This window comes from Stegostoma tigrinum, chromosome 8 (genome assembly GCF_030684315.1).
Source record: "Stegostoma tigrinum isolate sSteTig4 chromosome 8, sSteTig4.hap1, whole genome shotgun sequence".
Lineage (NCBI taxonomy): Eukaryota > Metazoa > Chordata > Chondrichthyes > Orectolobiformes > Stegostomatidae > Stegostoma > Stegostoma tigrinum.
In genome coordinates, this window is record NC_081361.1 from 62,402,009 (window position 1) to 62,428,218 (window position 26,210).

The 26,210-nt window shown below is 40.4% G+C and overlaps 1 protein-coding gene across 6 annotated transcripts in view; it reads right to left on the reverse strand.

Annotated features, from left to right (window-relative positions):
- The window catches only part of faf1 (Fas (TNFRSF6) associated factor 1), a 394,938-nt gene that overhangs the window by 172,727 nt on the left and 196,001 nt on the right, over nucleotides 1–26,210 (reverse strand). For all 6 annotated transcript variants that reach the window (XM_059647930.1, XM_059647931.1, XM_059647929.1 and 3 more), the window contains one exon: nucleotides 19,899–19,985. In XM_059647930.1, the coding sequence (XP_059503913.1) occupies nucleotides 19,899–19,985 (87 nt within the window). The remainder of the gene's footprint in view (nucleotides 1–19,898; nucleotides 19,986–26,210) is intronic.

A 26,210-nucleotide genomic window follows, 5' to 3' on the forward strand; every position in this document is an offset into this window, starting at 1 on the left:
TGCATCTGAAGATCTACACAGCAAATGGAATTTTGACTGCCATTGCTTGAGTGATGGAGTTGAAAAACAGGGAGGCTATGCTGCAGCTGTATAGGGTCCTGGTGAGGGCCACACCTGGAGTACTGTGTGCAATTTTAGTCTCTTTACTTGAGAAGAGAAATACTAGTACTGGAGGGGGTGCAGAGGAGATTGATTCAGTTGATTCCAGTGTTGAGAGGGTTGTGTTATGAGGAGACACTGAGTCGACTGGGCTTATGCTCTTTGGAATTCAGAAGAATGAGGGAAGATCTTATAGAAACATAAGATTATGAAGGGAAGAGAGGGGCAGGGAGGTTGTTTTCACTAGCAGGTGAAATTAGGGCTCGAGAGCATTGCCTCAAAATAAAGGGAAGCAGATGTTGGACTGAGGTCAGAGGAACTTCTTCACCCAAAAGGTTGTGAATCTGGGGAATTCCCTGCCCAGTGAAGCAGCCTCACTGAATATGTTTAAGGCAAGGCTCAAAAAATTTTTGAATAGTGAGGAATGAAGGGTTATGGTGAGTGGGCGGGTAAGTGCAGCTGAGTCTCAAGAAGATCAGCCATAATCTTATTAAATGGCGGGGCAGGCTCAAGGGGCCAGATTGCCTACTCCTGCTCCTAGTTCTTATGGGAACTCTGCCATATTAGACAGTAACGAAACAGGAGTTCGAGAATGTCAATCATTGCTAACCAACTGCAAATGCTTCTCAGTTTTCTTTGATAATGAAGCAAAGAATATTTCAAGTTATTCTCTTACTTAAGTAAACTGACAATGACATAACTTCTTGAAGAGGATCAAACCATGTATAATTGAAAACTTAGAGAACAAGTCAAAAGGCAATGGGAGGTGACATCAGTCAATGTCCACCGCCTTTAACAGCCAATTAAAGTTTGATCATGCAGCGTTTAAACCAATTAACATTAACTGTCATCTAGCCTAGGCCAATCAGAATGTAACAGTCTAAGTGATCATGCCATGGTTTTTCGGTTAGAAAAAAGTTAATAAGCAACAGCTTACAGTTTGAAACGAACACAAGAAATTTTGAAGTTATCCACTTTCAACCAGGAGAGGAAGGCCTTCAAGGCATTGGAAAGTGATCAAAAAACCAAAGCTGACCTGTGCCCAAGGTTCAACTGGAAAGCAATACACCCATAAAGTCTCTGCTATGTTTAGACAGGCATTATTTATTAATCAAAGTTAAATTTCCTGAGTTACTGCACTAACCTGTCTATTTCCTTATTTGTTAAAATCTAAAGTGAACAAATTAACGTGGGCATTTCAGTATGAGACCTGGAAAATGGCTCGAGCACACTCCAACACAGTGCTGCAGAAGTGCCATGCTATCGGAGCTGCCTATCTTTAAAATGAAACCCCAAGTGTCTTCAGGCAAAAGTTCATTATCCCAAAGAAATACAGGGAATACAAGAAATTCCTCAATCATCATCATTTTTCTAACATTACAGCAGTGACTATACTTCAAAATTACTTAACTGCTATGTTCTCTTATCAGACAAATGTAAAAACGTATAATTGTATAGAACATTTCCAAACATATAAAGTCATTCTACATGAGTTGTCAACAAGATTTATGCTTCCAAGTGAGCTTCAATGAGCAACTAAAAGTATACTGAATTCTATGGAGTCTTCAGGAGACAAAAAAATTCCAAGTGTCTCACAGGTTCATTTAAAAGAAAACAGAACCTCAGAGCTCAAACTCTACCCAGCTGAATGCACAGCGGCCAATAGTGGTATGATTGAATTTGGGCATGAAGAGGGAGCTAGAATTGGAGAAGCACTGATGAATGTCGTGATGGACGAGGAACAAGGTCATGTAAGGATGTGAAAACAAGGATAAATTTAACTGCATAAAGCAGCTTCCAAACATACATTAGGATGGTATGTGATGTAGGGTGTGAGATTTGTTTCTATTGTAACATCATTTATGTTTTAGTTCGGAGTTTTGATTTTGGAACAAGTGACCAATGTATTTTCTGTGTTTTTGAAGGGATTTAAGTTCCAAGTATTCCTGCATTCATGGTGATTTCTTTCGAGACAGCGAGAGAGAGGGAGAGGCATGAAAAGACAGCGTGAGAGAGATAGCCTCCAATGCCTTTCTTCTACATTGGGAGAGTTACCACTGAGCAAAGTACATAGTGTAGTCCACGAGGCTTTCTGCAGGAAATTTCTCATTTTTGTTTAAGCTTGGGAAAAATTACCACAGTTTAAAAATAAATCTTCCAGTTTGGGTTAAAACCAAATCTCAATATTGCTTGTTTGGCACTTCAATGTGAGACCGCCTTGTTGAAACCAATAAAAGACAATATATGGTCTGTCAAGCCAGATTTCAATCTGAAATCTAACTTGTCCAGTAATATCATCAGTCGGCACCATAACACTTACAATCTTGGAATATTCTGTTTTTGCTAATTTCAGATAATCATAAAACAGATTGCGGTATTTCTTTTTTTAGTGCAGGATTATAAACTAGAAAGTATGAATTAAGGTACTCTCGTTGTTCGAAATCATTAATTTTGAACAGAAATATAAATTTTATGCTAGTTTTGAGTGATATAGGCTCAGAACTTCTGATGACCATTGGGACAGATCTGTCTGACAGAAACTGGATCAAAAAATGATCATTTACTTTGGGAACAATCTTATCTCATGTGTTGAGAATGTAATTAGTTTCTGTCAAATACTTCAATTTATTTGTGAAAATAATCAAGTTGTGAAAAGTGCTATGACACAGCATCCTGCATGGGCTAGTATGTTTCCACATTTGAAATAGTTGACAGTTAAACTGCTTTGGGCAAAGCAAGTTTGTAAAATGTGCCCAAATTAGAAGAAAAGTTAAACATGAGATTCTGGAACGAACTATATCAAAACAGACATGTAGGTCCAGAGCAATTATCTTGGAAACCCTTTGATGAATAGCACACAGAAAGTAAAATGTACCAGTTGGGCCACTGCTGTTCTGACCTAACATGTGAATCTTACGCTCACGTAAACTTATTTTTCCTGTTTCACAAAATTAAATCAAATTACATCAAGATAGCAAACTTACAATTGCGAACGATGAAAAGTTATTTAACTGAATCTTATAAACTTAAACTCAAACCGCCAATTGGAATACACATGATTTAAAAACAGAACTAACTTAACCTTTTTTTAATATGATCCATTGAATCCCAGATGATAAATCAATCCAGTGCCCACTTCTCCAAAACTACTTCACGTATGATCATTTCTCTTCAAGCTGCTAATTTTATCTGTTTCTTCTATTATGCCTACGAACTAGCTGTGATAACAACTTAGCAAATTCTACTTAAATTTAGTTCCAGCTAAACCATCAGAGTATCTTAGACTCATAACAAGTTTGATTTTTGTGCATGCTTGAAAACAAAAATTCTTAACAAAACAAGTTACAAATACCTGGATTTATGAATTCCTTCACAGAGGTAATCTCATTTCACAACTTGGTCATTTAAAATTAATTAAAACTAGGCAGCACATCAGTATAATAAGAAAGAAAAAGAAATCAGCAACACCATCTTGCAAAATCTGTTGGAAAAGAATGTGCACTTGAATATCAATTCAAGGCAGAATTAATTCCCAAACACAAAATGTTGAAAGTACTCAGGTTATTGTAACATCCATATAGAGACCAGCAGTTGACATTTCAGGTCTATGACCTTTTAGCAAAAATGGGAAAGTTTACAAATGCAAGAGCTCTTGAGTCCTTCGTTCAAGATTGCCCTGTACTGGAAACATCTTTTCAACCTCTTCCCTGTCAAGCCTCCTCAGATGTTTCAATGAGGTTTTGAGCAAGGGGTGGAAGAGACGAACAGTAAAAGAAGATCTGTAATAGGGTGAAAGTCAGGAGAGATTTGAATGGCACTGCAAACGACAAGCATGACACTGAGTTTCCAGTGACCTATCATTTCGATTCTTCACCTAAACGTCATCATAGCATTTCTGTCCTTGACCCATTGTTCTGTTCCAATGAAGCTCAAAGTACATAACAGATTAAGGAACAGGAACAAAGGTAGGCTATTCAGCCTCTTAAACTATCCCTGCTCTCGGTAAAATCACAGCTAGCCTGCCGCAGGCCTCAACTTCTATTTTGCACCCTCAACTCAATATTTCAAAAATTTATCAGTCTTCTTTAAATACTGTCAGGGTTCCATGCTCACGTTAACCACTCTTTTTATATACCTACACAAACTGTTACTGTTTGTTTTTATGTTGCTTGCCAATTTACTTTCAGAATCAAATTTCTCCATCTTCATTAGCTTTTAATTACTCTATGCCAGTTCCTAAAAAAAATTTCCAATCCTCTAGCCTAACAATCATTTCTGCAGTATTGTATTCCTTAGTTTTTGATTGGATTGTCACTTTGACTGCCTTTGTTAACCACAGGTGATTCACCCTTCCCATCTGGACCTTCCTTTTGACTTGAATAATTTTTTGCTCAGTGTTATGAATTATCTGCTCAAATGTCTGCACTGTTCATCCACCAAAATTCCTCATTGGTCTAGTGCTAGCTTGTGGGGAAAATAGACAACTGTGTCTTCATACTATTATAATTAACCTTATTTAAGTTCAGGACACTGATTTGAGACCAAGGTTGCTCTCCCTCAAAGTGAATTCAAAATTCTACCACCTTGAGATCACTAAGCCATAGCGGATTCTTAACTATGAGATCTCTTGCCAATCCCATCTCATTGCATATTCCTAGATCTAAAACAGCCCGTTCCTGGGGGTTTCTACAACGTACTGCTCTAAAAAACAATACTTGCTGCACATTACATATTTTCTTCCATATTAGCCTGTCCATCTGATTTGTCCAGTCAGTATATAAATTGATTCCACATCAAGATCTATTGCACCTATACCAATATTCACTACCATATTGACACTTTTTTTTAGCAAAGTTATCTACCTCCTCTTCTGGAATATGGATAAACCATAACATTGAATATTGAGTTCCCAATCCTGGTCACTTCTGTAATTGCTAGAAATATAAAAATATTTCTAGTTTTGCCATCAACTAAACTGTCTTGTTACAAATGATAGATGCATCCAGATAAAGTGTCTTACCTTTGATATTGACCTTTATCTCTTTCACTAGTTCTAATTTCTCCTGCACTCAGCAGCTTGGGGGATACTTGTAGGTGGTGGTGTTGCTATTTATCAGCTGGCATTGTCCTTCTTGATGGAAGTGGTTATGATGTGAAGATGCGTGTTGGACAGGTGGACAAAGTCAGAAGTCACACAACACCAGGTAACAGCCAGACAGTTTTATTTGAAATCACAAGCACTGAATTTATAAGCAGAGAGCTCACTGCAAGATAACTCCAGGTAATTAAGAGTGTCAAACAACAGTACAAATGGTGTCAATGGAATGTCAACAGGCTGAATAACAAGTCTTTGCAGGTGATCAAACGTGTCAACAGCTGAATAGCAAGTGAAGGGATGACCTATGAACCAATTAAATAAGACTGAGACATAATTACAAAAAAAATGAAAAACAACATGGTGCTGGAGACAAACCAAAACGCTGGAATAACATGATAGGTATAAAAGTCACATGACAAGGGTCTAACCAAACAGTACGGTGGGGTTACATGTAGCGCTATATGGACCCAAGATCATGGTTCAGGACATCTTCATGGGTACGGAACTTGACGATCAGTTTCTGCTCCGTGATACTGCGTTGTGCGCCTGATGAAGGCCAGATTGGAGGGCACTTACCTAAATATCAGAGGCTGAATGTCCTTGACCTCTGAAGTATTCACCAACTGGGATGGAATATTCCTGCCTGGCAACTTTTTGCACAGTACCATTCATCTGTTGCCGTAGCGTCGCTGATATACCATGCCTCAGGGCATCCTTGCCTACAGTGTATGAGGTAGACACATGCATATCTATCTTGTGAATGGCAGGTGGTGTTCCCACATGTGATGGTAGTGTTCATGTCAATGACCTGGCATGTCATCAGAGATTGACACTTATCGATACTGAAAGATGCCCTCATAAGAACAGGATACGTTGGTCAACTCAGCAAACAGCAGTTCTACCACAAAGAAATCTTGGGTTCAATGTTGCAATACATGTAACCCCACCACATTTTTACAAACACGAAACATCTTCCTTAATGTTCTGTTTTTGACATGTCACCTTGATAACTTGTTATGATTTCTCTACCTTAATTTGTTTGAAAAGTTTTGGATTACTTGTTACTTTGGTTAGACCCTCATCATGTGACTCTGATAGCTATCATGTTATTCCAGCCATTTGGTTTGTCTCCAGCACAATCTTATCTTTGATTTTTTTGCAATTATCTCTCAGTCTTAATTAATTGGTTCACAGGTCATCGTTTCACTTGCTTTTCAGCCTGTTGACACTCCACTCACACCATTTGTATTGTCTTTTGACACTCTTAATTACCTGGAATTATGGATGTGAGTTTGCTCGCTGAGCTGGAAGGTTAGTTTTCAGATGTTTCGTCGCCATTCTAGGTAACATCATCAGTGAGCCTCCGATGAAGCACTGGTGTTATGTCCCGCTTTCTATTTATCTGTTTAGGTTTCCTTGGGTTGGTGATGTCGTTTCCTATTCTTTTTCTCAGAGGATGGTAGATTGGCTCCACTTTGTCCATATTTGAAGCAAGGCTGAAATGAGGTCAGGAACTGAGCAGCCCTGCAGGAAACTAAACTGGATGTCAGAGAGGAGGTTGCTGCTCAGCAAGTGCTGCTTGAAAAGCACTGTTGATGACACCTTCCATCACTTCACTAATAATTGAAAGTAGATTGATGGGGGCAATCATTGGCTGGGCTGGATTTGTCCTGCTTTTTCTGTACAGGACATACCTCAGTAATTTTTCACATAGTATGGTGTATGCCAGTAATGTAACAGAACTGGAAGAGCTTGGTTAGAGGAACGTTCAGTTCTGGGATATAAGTCTTCAGTACTATTTCCAGAATGTTGTCAGGGCCCACAGAATTTGCAGTTTCCAGTGTCTCCAATAGTTTCTTGATACCACGTGCAGTAAATCGAATTGGCAGAAGACTGCGAGCGAAAATGTTGGGGACCAATGAAGGTCGTCAAGATGGATCATCCACTCAGGACTTCCGGTTGAAGACCGCTGCAAATGCTTCAATCTTATCTTTTGCACTGTTGTGTTGTACTCTTCCATCACTGACGATGGGAATACTTACGGAGCTTCTTCCTACAGTGAGTCGTTTTATCATATAACACTATTGATGACTGATGTGGCAGGACTGCAGAGCTTAGATCCGATCCATTGCTTGTGGGGGGCACCTAGTTCTATCGATTGCCACTGAGGTTGTTTCACAAATATGCAGTCCTGATTGGTAGCTTCACCAGGGTGACATCTCATTTTTAGGTACTCCTGCTGCTGTTCCTGACATGTCCTCAATCACTCTGCACTGAATTGGGGTTGATCCCCTGCTTGATGGAATTGGTACAGTGGGGGATATGCCCGCTGATGACATTGCAGTATGATTCTGCTGCTGTCGATGCCCCACAATGCCTAATGGACGCCCAGTTGAATTGCTAGGTTTGTTCAAAATCTGCCCCATTTAGCATAGTGTTGTACCACACAAAATAATGGAGGGTATTTTCAGTGTGAAGACTGGACTTCATTTCCATGTGTTCTGTGAGAATGTCATTCTTACTGACACTGTCACGGACAGAAGTATCTATAACAGGCAGACTGGCAAGGAGGAAGCCAAGTGCATTTTTCCCTCTTGTTGGCTTCCTGGCCACCTGTTGCAGACCAAGTCCAGCAGCTCTATTCTTTCGGACCTGCTCAGCTCATTCAGTCTTGCTGCTGAGTTTAGGTGGTGAAAGGAGAGGATATTTGTTGATGTGATGCTAATCAAGCAGACTGCTTTGTCCTGGATGATGTCAAGCTTCTTGGGTTGTTGGAGCTATGAGTGTCATAGAGTTGTACAGCATGGAGACAGGCCCTGTGATCCAACTTGTCCATGCTGACAAGATTTCCTAAATTAATCTAAGCCCATTTGCCAGCATTTGGCCCATATACCTCTAAATCCTTCCTATTCAATTACCGATCAGATGACTTTTAGATGTTATAATTGTACCAGCCTCCACCACTTCCTCTGGCCACTCATTCCAAAAATATAACATCCTCTGCAGGGAAAAGGTGTCTTTTAGGTCCTTTTTATATATTACCGCTCTCACATTAAACTTATGTTCTCTAGCTTTAGACTCGCCACACTGGGAAAATGATCTTAAATTCATCGGGCTAGGGATAAGGTGAAAATCTATAAACATCTTACCCCTCAGCCTCTGATGCTCCAGACAAAATAGCCCCAGCCTATTCATCCTATCTCCACAGCTCAAATCCCCCAACCCCAGTAACATCCTTGTAAATCTTTTCTGAACCCTTTCACGATTCACAACATCTTTCCTGTAGCAGGGAGATCAGAATTGAATGCAGTATTCCAAAAGTGGCCTGACCAATGTCTTATATAGAGCAACATGGCTTCTCAATTCCTGTACACAATGCACTGTCCAATAAAGCGAAGTGTACCAAATACCTTCTTCATTACCCTGTCTATCTGTGACAGAGAGCAATTTTGCTACTCAGGATAGCCAGGCACCATAAAAAGGAGGAAAAAAGACATCTGGTTTAAAGTGCATTTATTTCAATGCATATAGGGTCTGACTGGTAAGGCAGATGAGCTCATAAACATTACATTTTTTTAAAGACCCTAATGCATCCTCTGTTTTGTGCAGATTGTGGCCAAATCTGAGACATACCTTTTGTTTCTATATACTGCCTTACAAACCAACAGTGTAGAAAGAAGCCATTTGGCCCATCGAGTCTGCAATGATTGCCAAAGATCATCCTACCTAGACCCACTGCATCCCTGCATGGGGTTTTGTACCATGTCTAACCCACCTAACCCATATACCCCCGGACACAATGGGAATTTAGCACGACCACTCCACCTAACTTACACATGTGTGGATCGTGGGAGGAAAACAGAGCACTTGGAGGAAACCCACAGAGACACGAGGAAAATGTACAAACTCCACACAAACAGTTGCTCAAGGCTACAATCAAACCCACATCCCTGGTGCTGTGAGGCAACAGTACTAACCAAAGCACCTCCATGCCACCCCAACGGTCTACCTCGGAAAAAAATCTGTTAAATCTTTGGCCTTGTCCTAAAGCTTTTTTGCAGCATTCAAATCCACGTTATGCGTGGACTTTGTGTACCATGTTGCATTTGGGACATCATTATTAGTGGGTGAAAAGTGCTTTGCAACAAATAACTCCACGTCATCCCTCCCTTTTTCTGTGTCCTAGGAGTATCCATTAACAACATTTTCAACCTTAACTTCAGCCAACTGCGTCTTTTTTTCATCTAGATTTACACAAGAAGTTCTTCTGCTTGGATTTCCAGATAGGCAAGTGTAATTTGGGGGAGTCAGACCAGAGAAACTGGCAAAGAACCTAAAGTCACATTGCTGTATCCATCATGCATTTCTGGCATCCAATGCAATACACGAATTTCTGTTACATCTCTAATTGACTTTGTTTGGCTGTGTTCCTGACCTACTTTATCAAACATTGTGGCAACTGCTCTGTGCGATTTTGCTACAGTATCAATAACATCACAGACAGTTTCCCAACTGAAATCCTTCTATCCTGAGCTTTTCCAAGGTACAGGAGGTGATTCAACAAAAGAATACCAGATAGGTAGACAATGGCGCATCCTGACGCATTCTGTTCCATCCACAGACACCTTGATATGTTTAGCTGCTTTTAGAAGTGAATATGACTCACTGTGTCAAATGATGATTGTTTGCACTACAAAAACTATTTATTCATAAGCAGGACAGCAGAGAAGTTGAACCCCTGAGAATCTAATCCTCCAGGACAGAAAAGCCTGCCCAGACATGAATATGAGGGAGTCCAATTTTTAGTTATTCATCCACAGGATATGGGATGTGGGCATCACTTGCTGAGCCAGCATTTTATTGCCCATCCCAAATTACCCCTTGAGAAGGCAGTAGTGAGCTGCCATCTTGAGCTGCTGCAGTCCACCTTCTGGTTCGCCAACAATGCTGTTAGGGAAAGAATTCCAGGATTTTGACTCAATGACAGTGTAGGAACAACGCTATATTTCCAATTCACGATGGTGAGTAGCTTGGAGGGGAGTTTGTAGGTAATGGTGTTCCCATGTATCTGCAGCTCTTGGTTTTCTAAATGAAAGTGATCATGTACTTGGAAGGTGCTGACCGAGGGTCTTTGGTGAAGTTCTGCAGTGCATCTTGGAGATAGTACACATTGCTGCTACTGAGCATTGGTAGTGGAGGGAGTAGATGTTTGAGGATATGATACCAATCAAGCATATCAAGTGTTTTGGAACCATTTTCAATTATGAAACCCCATGGTACAGATAGAGGCCATTCAATGCAGTAAATTGGCATCAATCTTCCAAACAGCATCCCACCCTTTCTCTGAAGCCCCAAATTTACCACAGTTAATCCAACTAGCCTGCACACTAGGGTCAATTTAGCTTGACCAATCTACCTAACCTGCACATCTTTGGGATGTGGGAGGAAATCAGAGCACCCAGCAGAAACCCACGCAGACACAGGGAGAACATGCAAGCTCCACACAGACAGGCACCCAAGGCTAGACTTGAACCTGAGTCCCTGGTACTGTGCCATCATGCCATTGTGGCAGGAGCATGGCTCAGTGGCTAGCACTGCTGCCTCACAGCACCCAAGACCTGGGCTCGATTCCAGCCTTGGGCGACTGTCTGTGTGGAGTCCGCACATTCTCCCTGTGTCTGCATGGGTTTTCTCCAGGTGCTCCAATTTCCTCCCATAATCCAAAGATATGTGGGTAAGGTGAATTGGCCATGGGATGTGCAGGGTGGCAGGGATGGGGTAGGTCTGGATGAAATGCTCTTCAGAGGATCTGCATGGACTTGTTGGTAGGGCTGATCAAGGATTGTAAAGGGAATTTGTGCACATACCCTACAGAGATAGGAGAGATCCTTCATGAATACTTTTCTTCAGTATTCACAACTGAGAGGGATCTAGTTGTAGAGGAAGATGTTGTGAAACAGGCTGGGAGGCTAGAGGAGGTTGATGTTAGTAAAGAAGATGTGCTAGGAATTCTGAGGAAGTTGAAGATCGATAAGTCCCCCCAGCCTGATGGGGGTTATCCAAGGATTCTATGGGAAGTGAGGGACGAGATTGCAGGCCTTGGCAATGATCTTTTAGTCCTCACTGTCCACGGGTATAGTGCTGGAAGATTGGAAAGAGGCAAACGTCATTCCCTTAGTCAAAAAAGGGAACAGGGACAACCCCGGAAGTTACAGGCCAGTTAGTCTTACGTCAGTGGTGGGCAAATTATTGAAAAGGACTCTGAGACACAGGATTTATGATCACTTGGAAAGGCACAGTTTGATTTGTGATAGTCAGCAGGGGTTTGAGTGGCAGATCATGCCTCACAAACCTTATTGAATTCATCGAAGAGGTGACCAAACACGTGGATGAACATGGAGCAGTGGATGTGGTATACATGGATTTAAGTAAGGCATTTGATAAGGTTTCCCATGGTAGGCTCATGCAGAGGAAAGGAGGCATGGGATAGGGGAAGTGTGGCAGATTGGATTCAGAATTGGCTGACCCTTAGAAGACAAAGGGTGGTAGTGGACAGAAAATATTCAACATGGTGCTCAGTTATGAGTGGTGTACCACAAGGATCTGTCCTGGGTCCTCTTCTGTTTGTGATTTTTGTAAGTGATTTGGATGAAGGACTGGAACGGTGGATTAGCAAGTTCACGGACGATACGAAGGTGGGTCACGTTGTGGACAGTGCAGAGGGCTGTTCTAAGTTACAAAGGGACATTGATAGGATGCAGAGCTGGGCTGAGAAGTGGCAGATGGAGTTTAACCGTGAAAAGCGTGAGCTGATTCATTTTGGAAGGACAAACTTGAAAGCAGAATACAGGGCTAACGGAAAGATTCTTGGCAGTGTGGAGGAGCAGAGGGATTTTGGGGTTCACGTTCACAGTTCCCTGAAAGCTGCCACCCAGGTGGACAGACTTGTTAACAAGGTGCATGGTGTGTTGGCTTTCATTAATAGTGGGATTGAGTTCAAGAGCCGTGACGTTATGCTCCAGCTATACAAAAGCGTGGTTCGGCCACATCTGGAGTATTGTGTCCGGTTCTGGTCACCTCATTACAGGAAAGATGCGAAAGTGTTAGAAAAGGTGCAGAGGAGATTTACCAGGATGTTGCCTGGAATGGAGAGAAGGTCTTACGAAGAAGTCACATCTCAGCCAGACCAGGTGAAGATGACAGAATGCCCCAAAGGACATTAGTGAGCCAGATGGGCTTTTCCGACAATCATTTCACTGTCATCAGTAGATTCTTCATTCCAAATTTTTTTTTTAATTGAATACCACTTCCACCATCTGCCGTGTCGGGATTCAAATCTGGTTCCGCAGAACTTTAGCTGCATTTCTGGATTAATAGTCTAACAATAATATCACTAAGTCATGGCCTCCCCATTATCTATTCTTCATGAGTTCAGCCAGTGAACAGAAAGCTGGGAGCAGAAAGTTGAGTCATTCTGGTACTTCAGTGTAAAACAACCCAAGTCCACACTTGTTTTCTTTTGACACGAAAATAATATTACGTCAATTATAAACACACACTGCTGGGAAGCTGAAATATATTGTTCAATCTCATTATCTGTTGAAGAAACAATACATATCACAATAGAAACTTAATCTGACTATTCTTTCTTAGTTTCTAAACCTACTTGGTTAAATTTAATCAGTCTGGTGGATGCATGGGCATAAATGTTATAGTATTTAGACAAGTATCTGGAATAGACTTATTAGTATTCAGCACAAATATTATTTTGTTCCAGAGGGAAGAAACACCAGATTTTGATACTTCCTTATAAATCAGTGAAGAAAGTACATACCCTAGACTGGCTGGAAGATGTAAAGCCCCAGCTAAGTACACGCCAATAAAATAAGCTGAAAACAATTTTAAAGGGTCTATATTATTCGCTGAGTAGTTCAATATTTTTCAGAAGATTGGAATTTTTTTCCGCCAGGTTTACATTCTGCTTGATGGTCTTAAAACAAATTTAGCACTTTCAAGAAACAAAAATGTTGGCAGAGTTTGAATAGCACCTCATCATCTTGATTGTATAAAAGCTTAAAAGCAACAAAGCAATATGCAAATATGAGCAGTTTTTGGTTTTTAATAAACTCAAAGCAGAGGCTAAAAATCTCGCCTGCAACAGTATATAAGCATCGTTATTTTGGCATCTTTGGATTTCTGTACCATACTGCACAATCTTATCGTCTGCCAGGACCTAACAGACTTCTTGCTGGCATGAAGTAACAAATCATATACAAATCCCATCAGGGAATGATCTAGAGCCCTTAGTTCTTAGCAATGAAAGCTGTTATCATTTTCTGAATTACAAGAACTATAAAAGGACATTCTACTCAAGCTATCACTGAATGTCACCTGAAAGCAATCACAAAAGGGCTCTACCTAGGCTTATCTCTGAGCTCTGTCACTAAGGCAACCAGAAGGGAATAAGTTTCAGTGGGTCTATGAATTTAGGAAACCATAAAAGCCAGGGCTAAAAGGTATGTGCAGCCTCACAAAGATTGACTGCATTAATACATTAGCAAATACTGTGAAACACTGGATAAATGTCAGCAATTATGGAAAGACTCTTCATAACAATGTATGATGTCTGTCAACCCCCTATGGTGTGATATGTAACTGTCATTCACTGATGCCTACGTTCAATTTTTCATTGACCTGAACCCACATCACAACATGCAAATTGGTTTCAAGTCAAACAATTAAAAACAAATTTTTCTGTGGTTGGTTGTTCTCAAAGGTTTTACAGAGCCTAATGATACCTATGCCTTTGCGGTTCTTGTTCATGAAATTTCATGGAAAATTCTCTGTCAGTTTTGAGTTAATGATTGCAGTACATAAAAACAAATACTCAAAACCTGCATTTGCTTCCATTCATTAAAATTTATTTGCTGAATGTGAAAAGGACGCACAGTGCCATAGGAACCATTTTCACTACATTTCTTGTTAACCTCAAGCTCAATAAACAAGGAAACTAGATAGGTTTGCTGTAATTGGATTCCTGTATAATCTTGAGTCTCTTTTGAACCTGATGGACCTGGCTCATCTGGAAACATCAGTTAACTTAATCTAAGTCAACACTCATTTAATATATTATTTTTCAGATCCCTTTAGGTAGTAAAAATACACTGTCTGCTGCAGTTCTCACTTTAGTGAGGGATGGGATACTGTACGAGTTGTCTATAACTCTTTGTTTTAACAGATCCCCACTAGGGAAGAATATATAGACTTCTGCTGGTAAGCAAATGTCTTCATGTTGAGTGAGTTCAACTAAGACAAAGAAACACACAATCAGACTGGTTTGCATTTTACAGTTTAACTAGGGCATATTTTCAGTATTCTGAGGCCAAGAATAATTTTTAACATTGCAAATAACGGCTTGAGTTTTAATTCTAAGTAACATCCTCTTGACAGGCTATAATTTTGAATAACAAAAGTTCACTATTTATGAAAAATAAATTAACATTTTATATTATCCAGAATGTTGACACAATGTCTACAACATTATGAAAACTTTAATTCTAATATGGTTTCCTTTAAAACTAGTGACAGTTTTATCACATTTTCAGAGATGAGTGATAGAATCTGATTGTCACTAGCTATTCACCTTTAAATACATTGACAGAATTACAAAAAGGTAATGAACACATTTATTATTGGAAACTGGACCATCAGCTAACATTGGGGATTTCTTTTATCAACAAATTTTCTGTAATTACATTTCCCTCATAACACTTATGGCAGCACACAAAGATTCTCGTGAAATTACCAATAGCTCTATATTCAACTGGGGTGAAACAAATTGCTTGAGGAATGATCGAGCCATGTAGCTGTGAAGCATTTTGAGTGAAAAAGTTCATGCCCCAATCAAGGACACTGGGATTCAAGATGGCATCCTGCCCAGCTGCTAAAGCTTTAAAAAGGTTGCTGTTGCAATTTCAACACACATTAAAATGATTTGGGTTAACATCACAATTTGAAGCTCTTCTCCCAAGGTGTTCTGGCAGGGCTGACTAAAATACTTGAGGATGAACAGCTTTCTAATAACATTTCAGAAAATCTTTCACCATGAACAGGATGTTTAAAATGTCAATGTTGAGTGATTCATGATGAATACAACCAGCTTAAAAACATCAACTAAGCGACTGAGTACATTCTTGTGTCAGGGAAATAACTATTGCTGCTGAAAGAGTTTTCTTCTTCACGTGTAGCAACTAGATCACAAAAGATACACTACCCAGGGAGAAGCTGACATTCCGCCTGCAGTAGAAACATAATCCAATCAGCTGGGAGGCTCACCATTCAGTCTGCTGCACCATGAATCTGAATTCAAGATTGGTTTGAGATGGGGCCATTTACTGAAAAGATATTGGTCACATTTTTCACCAATTTGTGCTCGGAATGCATTGCCAGAGGTGGTGGAGGGAGCAGACACAAATGCAGCATTCAATAAGCACTTGGATGGTTACGTGAATACAAAGGGAACAGAAGACAGTTTTAGCATGGAAGGGCAAAATGTGTCGGCGCAGGCTTGGAGGACCAAAGGGCCTGATCCTGTGCTGTCATGTTCTTTGTTCTCTTTGATGTACATTCTTGCTGGCTCTCTATTCAGTTACAGTTTCATTAAGCCTCCACAAAACCTTATTCAAGTGTTTGATATTCACTTATTAACAATGTAAACATTCCCAACTGACCATTACCTTAGAAGGAATGATTGAACAAGTAGATCCTGCCACTGGAATTTAGAAGAATGACAGACAATTTTATTGAAACATACAGATTTTGGAAGAATTGAAAGGATGGATGCTGACAGGACATTTCACCTTCTGGGAGAGACAAGTAATTGACTATACAGATTACAAATACGTGATCTCCCTTTTAAGGCAGATCATTTTTATTTCACTCAGAAGTTTTCTAATCTCTTCGTCAAAGAGCGATGGAGACTGCAGCATGGAATATTTTTGCAGCTTAGATAGATTCTTGACTAGCAAGGGAGCCAGATGTTATAGAGATGGCCAGAAATATAGACTCATGCTCACAAGCAGATCAGCCTGATCTCATCAAATAATGCAAGGAGTTGAGCAGTGTACTCCTGTTCTTAATTTGTATGTATACGTTCATCACTATTGTTTTCACTCAGGCATGATCACCTGCAATGGGTATGTTTCTGCCTCTCTTGGTGGATGAAATGCTGCAAGTTACAAGTAGTGTGGCTAGTGTGCTAAGGGAAGGAGGTGGTATAAGTAGTTAACAGAGACCAAAGCAGGTCCATAACAGTCAAGTAAGGAATCACTTGTCAGCTCTATGCTGAACTCAACTTGGAAATAACTGGTATCATAGGAGATGGTACCAAAGAGGATGCAACCAAAATGAATGGCACATATGAGGACCACTGGTCTGCAACAGACAACAGTGGGTCATGTCAGGGTGAATAAAAGCTTTGCAATTGGTATTTCAAGAAGCCAACCCACCTGTGGCAAAAAATACCAAAAATGAACCTATCATTTTCTGAAAAGTCAGTTTAAAATATTGGCACAAACACAATGGGCTCAAATATTGCAGCAATTTGCAGAGATCTGCTGACAGTTAACATTAATGTTCATGTCTGGCTGGTGAGAGAGAGGAGACAATAATTGACCCTGACATGCATCAATATAGTTCACCCCAGGCTGTGTCCAAAGATAGGCAATAGAAAAAGGAGTAGCCTGTGTCCTTCCTTAGATAGACTTTTCTAAGAAAATCGTGCAACTTGTAGGATATTCATCAAGAGCTGATGACAAATCCTTTAAGTCCTGACTTGATGCCTGGCATTCACTTTGTTGAACCGGTTGCAATCCATACAGCATTGTGTGACATAGCCTCGAACCCATAGTGTTGTTTGGGTGGAAACACTGGATAAATGTTGGGTCAACTGTGTCACATGACTTGAACTGTACTAGTCTGAACTAATACATAACACACAATTTGAACTGAAGATCATTAGACGAGGTTTTCCAATACATTTGTTTGGTAGGATATACAGCAGGTATACAGGCAGTTAGATTTGATAGTTTTTACATTGTTGCAATTGTAATTGGTGCAGAAGAAAAAAATTATCAACAGAGAAACAATGTGGTAATCAACCTATATTCAAACCAAAAAAAAACTTGCACAATATTTAAATATATTTGTTTGACAGCTGCATTTATAGTGATAAGAAATTAACAATTTCTTTGTCAAACTGAAGAATTTGCAAACTACAACAGAAAATTATAACTCAATACAAAAATGGAAAATTACTTACATTAATTTTTTAAGGTTTCCAAATTTGCATATGGATTATTTGAGTGTAAAAGTCGAGCGTGTTGGGGCCAAGGACAGAGGGGGTGAGAAGAGCGGGGCTAGTGTGGGCAGGAAGTGATCGGGGGGGGGGCGTGGATGTGGAAGTGAGAAGGCAGGCAAGGTTGACAAGAAGATGGTGAGGGCAAGACTGAAGCTAAGAGGAAGCTTGACTTCAAAGGGGAGTGAGAACAAGGAGAAGCGGATGAAGGGGAGAAAAGGGGAACTGAATGGGAGAGATGGACACTGGTGCACCCAGGGCAGGAACAGAGGTGGGGAAGAAGCAGACAGGGAGGTTGAGAGCAAGGGAGAGGTAAAAGGTGGCTGAGAGAAGCAAGACAGCAAGGGCAAAAACAGACTAGCATGAAAGAGAGAGAGAATGAGCACACAGGCCAAGGTAGGGAAGAAGCCAGGGCATGTGGGACTTAGAGAGGGAAGAGCACGTAAGCAACGCCAGACAGAGGGCGAGCACATATAATAGAAAGAGAGAGAGATTAAGAGATGAAGAAGAGTACAAGAGTGAGTGGGAGACAGAACAAAGGAGAAACTGAAAGGAAGACAAAAAACTGGGGGTGAGAGCGCAAGGGTGGGGGCAGGTGAGAGAGCAAGGGGGGTGCAGGTGAGGGAGCAAGGGGAGGTGGGTGAGAGAGGCGGGGAGGCAGGTGAGGGAGCAGGGGGGGTGGTGAGGGAGCTAGGGGTGGGGCGGGCGGGTGAGGGAGCTGGGGGGGACGGGTGAGGGAGCAGGTGAGGGAACAAATGGAGGGGGCAGGGTGAGAGGGCAAGGGGAGTGGGTGAGAGAGCAAGGGGCTGGTGTGAGGGAACAAGGGGGAGAGTGAAGGAGCAAGTGGGGGACAGGTGGGGGAGCAAGGAGCTGGTGTGAGAGTGACACAGAGAGGAAGAGAAAGCAATAGACACAGTAAGGGACAATGGCAGTCAGGGAGAGCTTGGAATAGGAAGGGAGAGTGCGCGAGGTGGAAAGGTCAGCAAAACAGAGGGAGGTGGGGGCATGAGGGATACAGTGATGGGGGAGAGGGACAGTGAAGTGAAGAGAGGTATAGCAAGAGGTAGGTGGGTGGGAAGGGATAGTGAGAGGTCGGGGGAACGATGGGACAGTGAAGAGAGAGCGATGAACTGTGAGGAGAGGGGGAAGTGGGACAGCAGGAGGAGTGTCCGCAGAAGGGGAGAGTGAGAGCGTGCAAGAGAGAGAGAGAGAGAGAGAGAGAGAGAGCGCGCGCGCACGAGAGAGAGAGAGAGAAAGAGACAGACAGAGACAGAGACAGAGACAGACAGAAACAGCAATAGGAGAGCAAAGAACAGCTAGAAGAGGAACAGGCGGGAAAGGTGGGCTGGGGAGGGTGGAGAAGGTGGGTCGGGGAGCGGGGGGGAAAAGAGGTGGGCCCAGGAGGGGCAGAAGGTGGGCCGGTGGGAGCGAAGGGAATGGGGTGTGGGGCAGAAGGGGGAACGGACAGCCAGGAGGAGGGACAAAGCAGGAGGTGAGAAGGATGAGGGACAGCGAGGGGCCAGGGTCAACAAGAACGGGGAAGGGACAGTAGAGAGAGTGTGAGATACAAGAAAAGAAAGAGTGGGACAGTGGGCAAGCTTGCACAAAATGACAGAATAATACTTCATTTTATTGAGAGTCAACTCTCTTTACTCTGAATTTATTGGAATATGATTAATCAATATTTAGGAAGAATTGTCACATTTCACTATATATTACCAAGCTAGACCATAATACCAGTTTTGAATACCAGTCTTTGCCTTGGGCAAAGGTCTTGACATTATTAAGACACAACATCAAATCAGCATTTGCTTCATGGAACAATTTTTACCCGCAAAAGAAAAGCTGATCAGTCCTGCTTTAATTTCATGCCTTAAATATCTCTATGTAAAATCATGCCAACAGCTCAAACATGAACAAAATTCTAAGCTACAGTGGGCAGGATTTCATTCCAGTTCATTTTAAGAAGTTAAATCAGTTTACAAAATACTTGTTGAATGTACTGAATAGATGGATGAATTATTTTAGACGAAAGCCTTTATGCATGCAGATACTAAAACATCTTGAAATGTTTATACAGCTGACTGGTCTCAACTGTGGGTAAATCTGAAAAGTAAGCTCCTGCGCCCTACGCTTCTCTTCAATTATGAAAAGATGTTTGGCTAATGGTTACAATGGTCATATAAAAAGAGTAATGTAGAAATGAAAATATATCAAAACCACGTACTAACAAAAGCAACAGAAGTACATAAAAGAACATCTGCTGAAAGTATTGTGATGAATAGCCAGGAGAAATTCTAAGGATTGAGGCACAGAACAAACTCTTTGAAAGTAAATTGCACTTACAGAATCATCCTCTGCAGAGGCGGGCCAGCCTTCCCAAATCTGGTGACGAACATGGATATTTGTGAGATCAAATATGTTACGCTTTACCTAATAAAAAGGTAAAAAAATTAGAGGTTACAACACACTGTATTTTGTTTTATTTAAAGTAATCTCAAGCACAGTACATTGCAATGCAAGTCCTTTTCTACTCTTTCTCAGGGTGTGAACATCACTGGCTGGTCAGCATTTATTGCCCATCATTTCTGCTATAAAGTGAGCTGCAATCATGAACTGATGCAATCAATGTGGTTTTAAGTGCAGCCACAGTATTGTGAAAAAGGGATGCTCGGATTTTGAGTATATGATAATGGGAGAGGCAATATAGTTTCAATTTAGGATGATGTGTGGTCTGGAGAGCAATTTACAAGTGAGGGTGCTTCTACTACTGTGGTCTTTCCAGGCAGTACAGGTCACAGCGTTGGAAGTGCTGTTGAATGAGACTTGATAAGGTATTGAAGGCATACTGTATTTGGCACACAATGGACTTTGGTTCTTGAATGAGTGAATGATTTTTGCCATTTCAAATGCAGATAAACTGATTAGATATTCATACTGTCCATACTAGCAGCCTTCAAATCGTACAATTTTAAAAAGTTTGTTCATGATCTGAAAATTTGCTGGCAAAAACAGTATTTGTCGTCTACTTCATAAAATTAGGGGAACTGAAAGAACAAGATGGTTGCAAAGGAGACAACCACGTTGGATAGCTGAACAATAAGAATTGGATCATTGGCAGGAATATAAAGTTTACAGTATGGCACAGATTAAAAATGACCCAAAAGGACTAAGAAGTCTGCATATCATTATATAGTTTAAGAGACTTGATTTAATGAATTCATGGGAATAAACCAAATCCCTATTTTTTAGGAAAATCTAGAACTTCAAAGTTTTGCAAAAAGTGCCTCATTATTAAAGCATATAATACAAGGAAGAACATAGATAACACCCATTAACCTCAGCTCTGAAATGTTATAAGCCAAGTTAACATTAGCAAAGCAAACCTAATGGAGCTATCATTATTTTATCAAATTGCTTTTGGAAAGCGTTAGCATGCTTTGACTGCTAAATTCTTTTTACATATCTGGCAAATTCTAAAAATATTCTGCTGAAATATGTGCAAGAAAAATTGCAAAGTTACTTTATTATTAATGCATCATACAGCTATGATAAGCTAATCTGAGGGGAAAAAAATTTGAAAATGTAATGGTCTATCCCATGAATTGAAGAAGCAAACAGAGGATACAAGTATAGTATTAGTCCTACACATTAAAACAACTTAAACTTCCAAACAATAAGCATTGAAGCAAACCTTACTACAAGAGAAAATCCTCATAAATAGCAATGTCCTACATTTCAAAAAACTTATCAATAAGACTTGCACATTAATCCTCAGAGCAGCTAAACATAACCCATAGCATCTTTGTGGTTTTGGAATCAGAAGTTCACTGAAAACATCACTTCACGTGCTTTCTTTAAAAGTCAAATTAAGTTTACGAAACTTTTGTGAAACGCAAGGTATTTCCAATAAAGTTCAATTACTCACAACTTTGAACATGCTCAAGCATCTCTCACTTCCTAATCTCTGCAAAAATATGACAGTGACTGATTTGGTGCAAGTGAGCTGGGTGAAAAGTTGCAGCAAAAATTTCAAACTTTGATTTTCAGATTTCAAAAATTAAGGAAAAGTATGTTGGATCAATTTACAGAGATTCTTAAAAATTTTTAAATTTTGTATTCTGTTGCTCAATCTGTAAGTTGATTCCCATGATCCTGTTTGCCTTTTAATCACTTTCTCAACTTGTCATATCATCTTCAATGATTATGCACGTAGATTATATGATGCCTGTTCTCATACTAATGCTCCCTTTAGGCTGTGCAGCCACTTTGAAGTGCAACACATTACCAACGCATTGGCTTCTGATTCCAGAAGTCACTGCTGTGTATGGACCTCGGTATTCCACGCAGCAGAAAAAATAATTAGGGGGATATCGCTCTTCATCCCTGTCAGAATTGTGCCTTTTGTTTAACACTGCCTCTCCTCTTTACTAAGTTTCAAACTGTTGCATGCCACTTTTCTATAAGCTTATTCAGGTTGTCTTAAATGCTATCATTATCCTTTTCACAGTTCAAAAGATATAAATCTTGGAATTGAGCTTATACTCCCAAAGTTAAATCATTAATAGGTATCATGCTCTCTGGGAAAGCCCATCATAAATCTTTCTCAAATGCAAAAGCAATCCTTTATCATTGCTCTGGTTTCAGAGCCAGCTTTGTATCCAAGGTGCCACTGCTTTCATTCAATGGGTTTCAACTATATTGGCAAATCTATGACATGGCAATTTTTCAAATTCCTTTTGAAGTCCATTAAGACCATATCAACTGCATTAACTTCACCATTACCTCATTAAAATTGTAATCAAGTTGGTTAAACACAAGTTGCCTTTTATAGTTCATACATTGCTCCCTTAATTAATCTACAATTGTCCAAGCAGCTGTTAAATTCATCTTAAGTTACACTTCATAAAAGCTTTCTCACAATGGAGGTTAAACTGACTGGCCCAGAATTTCTAGATTTATCCTAACACCTTTTTTTGAACAAAGGGTACAACATGTACAACTTTCCAGTCTTTACCATTCCCATATCCACAGAAGATTTGAAGATTAAAACCAACATCTCAATTTTTAATACATACTTTCCTCAGCACTTTCGGATACACCAGATCTGGTGCTTGGTGGTTTAATAAACTACCGCCAGCCTTTTGAACGATTCCACTGTATTAATTTTTAGCCCATCCAGTATTGCTGCAATCTCACCATTCACTATAAATTCGGCAGTATCTGTTGCCTTGGTAAAGACATATACAAAGTAATCAGTTAACACGTCAACCATGCTCACTGTTTCCAATTGTCAATCTCCCTCTTGGACATTAATCAGCTCAACCCCTCCTTTTACTGTTCTTTTCCTACTTACATTGACCTTTCTTTAGAACTGACAGCAGCTATAGAATAGATGAGATTTTTGCTGGTGTGGGGGGGGGGGGGGGGGGGAAGAGGGGGAGGTGGGGGGGAGAAGAGAAGAGTGAGCTGATGACAATTCAAAAATATTTTTGTGTGCTTAACTTTCTCTCTCTCTCTCTCTCTCTCTCTGGACTCCACCTCCCCATATCCATTAATTACTTCTAATTAGTATCGAAAAGGCAGACTGATGCTTGGAAACAGCGAGCATGGCTGACATATTAACCGAGTACTTTACACCTGTTTGTATCAAGGGAACAGATACTACCAAAATTATTTTGTTACAACTAAACAGGGTGTTGGAGGCTGCACCTGTAGAATGATATGTACGTTTGATTCGATATTTTAAAAAATATGTACTGACATTGGAAGCTGTTCAAAAAAGATTCACTCTGCTGACTGCTGGGATAAAGAGGTTGATTTTTCAAAATTAATTAAAAATGTTAGGCCTTAATTCGTTAGAGTTTAGATGAATGAGGGCTGATCTTGTCGAAACATACAAGATTCTGAGGGGACTCAAGACGATAGATATTAAGATGATGTCTCTACTACAGCTTGGGGGTGGGGGGGGGGTCTCCAATTAGGGCACAAAGTTGAAAAACTGAGACGTGGAGGAATTGCTTCTCCCATGGACAGATAGCCAGAGTTGTATCCTCAACAACACCCGACAGAGCAGAACCTCCCTGTTGTGAAACTCCAATCCTCTAGGAATGAAGGACAATATTCCATTTGCCTTCTTAATTACCTGCTGTACCTGCAAACCAACTTTTTGTGATTCATGCACAATGACACCAGGTCACTGGCATGCTGCAATTTTCCACCATTTAAATGAGTCCATTTTTGTGTTATTCCTACTGAAATGGATGACCTCACATTTAATAAACATTGTACTCCATCTGCCATACTATCGCCCATTCAATTAGTCTATCAACATCCCTCTGCAAATTTTCAGTGTCCTCTGTACACTTTGTTCTACCACTCTACTTATTGTCATCTGTGAATTTTGACATATTACCTTTGTTCCCCATTTCCAAGTAATCTATGTAAATTTTAAATACATGTAGCCCCAACACTGGTCCCTGAGGCACATCACTAGCTACTGATCGCCAACCAGAAAATCACTCATTTATCCCCCTTTGCTTTCTGTTACTTAACCAATCCTCTACCTCTGCTAATACATGGCTCGTATCTCCATGCCTAAATTTCAAAGTTTCATTACCTTGTAAACCCTGAAAAGATGTAACTGTGACTACTCTCCGAAGACTTGGAGCCACCTTGGTTTCCACTCAGACTGAAGCCTTGTTTCAAAGTTCTCCTATTGATCTACAGCAGTCAGCAACTTGATCTTGTCAAGGGAAAAACCAGTGGACCTTGAAAATACATCAAATTCTATCCCTTCTTTTTCAGATTATTGACCAATAAGAGCTTTATTTTTCTTTTGGCCTTATTAAAATACCACTCCTGCTTCAATCTTCATTGTGTTTGGGTTGAAGAGTTTGTCTGTTTTGGGCTCAAAATGGAATATAGTTATAATTCCCGAATATAATTTAGATATTAACGACTTCTGCACTTGATTTAAGAGCAGTTTTGTTTAAAAAGATACAGATTATTTTGAGTTTAATTAAAGAAGCCCGCAAAGATTCTTCGTATTTTAGCATTGATTGGCTGACTAATATGAGAGAGAGAGTTGGGCTATAGGGGTTATTTTCAGGATAGCAACTTTTAACTAGTGGAGTCTAACAGGGATCAGTCCCAACGCTACAATTATTTGCAATATATATTAGTGACCTGGATGAGAGACATGAACATACCACTGCCAAGTTTGCAGACAGCACAAAAGTAGATGGGAAGGCAAGGAGTGAAAAGACGCAAACTGTCTAGAGACGGAATCTGCAACTCAGAGGTATTTGGGGCTGTCCGGCTTGAATCACAAACAGCTAATGTCCAAGTTTCAAAAAAGTCTGGAAGGCAAATAGGCTGTTGGCCTGTATTACAAAGGAAATGGAGTATAGAGAGAGGAAGGTCTGCTAAAACTAAATACACCTGAAGTACTGAGAATGGTTTGGTCTCCCTAACTGAGGAAAAATATACTCGCATTGATAGTAATCCAAACAGAAGTTCACTAGGTTGATTCTAGGCAAGCAGGAATTTTCTCATGAAAGGAGACTGAGTAGGTTAGGCTTGCGCTTATTGGAGTTTAGAAGATTGAGAGGACACCTTCTTAAAACATACAAGATTCTTAGGAGGCTTGATGTGATAGATGCTTCCCTTTATGGGGAAGTCTTGGACAAGAGGACATAATCTCAGAGTAAAGGTTCACCCAGTTAAGACAGAGGTCAGAACGAATTTCTTCTCTCAGAGACTGGTACATCTGTGGGGTTGTTTATCACTGAGGGCCATTGAGGCATAGTTATTAAATACATTCAAGGCGAAGAAAGGGATATTTTTAAATTAGTGAGGGGAACAAGACTATGGCGATAATTGGAGTTCAGTATTATCAGATCAGCCATGATCTCACTGAATGAAGGATAAGACTCAATGGGCCGAGTGGCCCACTTATGCTCCAAGAGCTTACGGTCTTATTGTGGATAGCTGTATAAAACCACTGGCAATTTAATCAAAACATTTATACTAATGATGTGAGTGGAGAAATTGGGCTTCATTATATTTATCCCAACACAGTTGTAATAAAGTATTTTGTAAATTTCTGTCAAAGTACTCCTTCTTCTAACTTCTTCCAGCCTCCACGCACTCTCCTCATAAGACAATCCTAACAAACCAGGAATGAATCTGCTGAATCTCTGCTGCATTCCCTCTATGACAAGTATATCCTTCTTCAGACAAACTGACCAGAACTGCACATAATCGTCCAAATGCCACCTTAATGTTCTAGACAACTGAAGCAAGGTATCTTCGCTCCTGTACCCAAATCCTCTTGCAATAAAGATTAACATACAGTTGGCTTTTCAAATTACATGTTGCATCTGCATTCTAGCTTTCAATGGCATGTAAATAAGAACAGGAATATCCCTTTCGGCATCAATATGTACCAATCTCTCATTCCCTAACAAATAGTCTGCATCGTCATTCCTCTTACCACACTTCTCTGCATCATCTTCCGACCTCCAGTCTACATTTCACTGAACAAAAACCCCTGGAATTCTCCTCATAATCCACGTTCCACCAAATTTTGTATCAACAGTAAACTGGGAAAAATTGCAATTTACCCCCACATCCAAATCGTTGACATAGATTGCG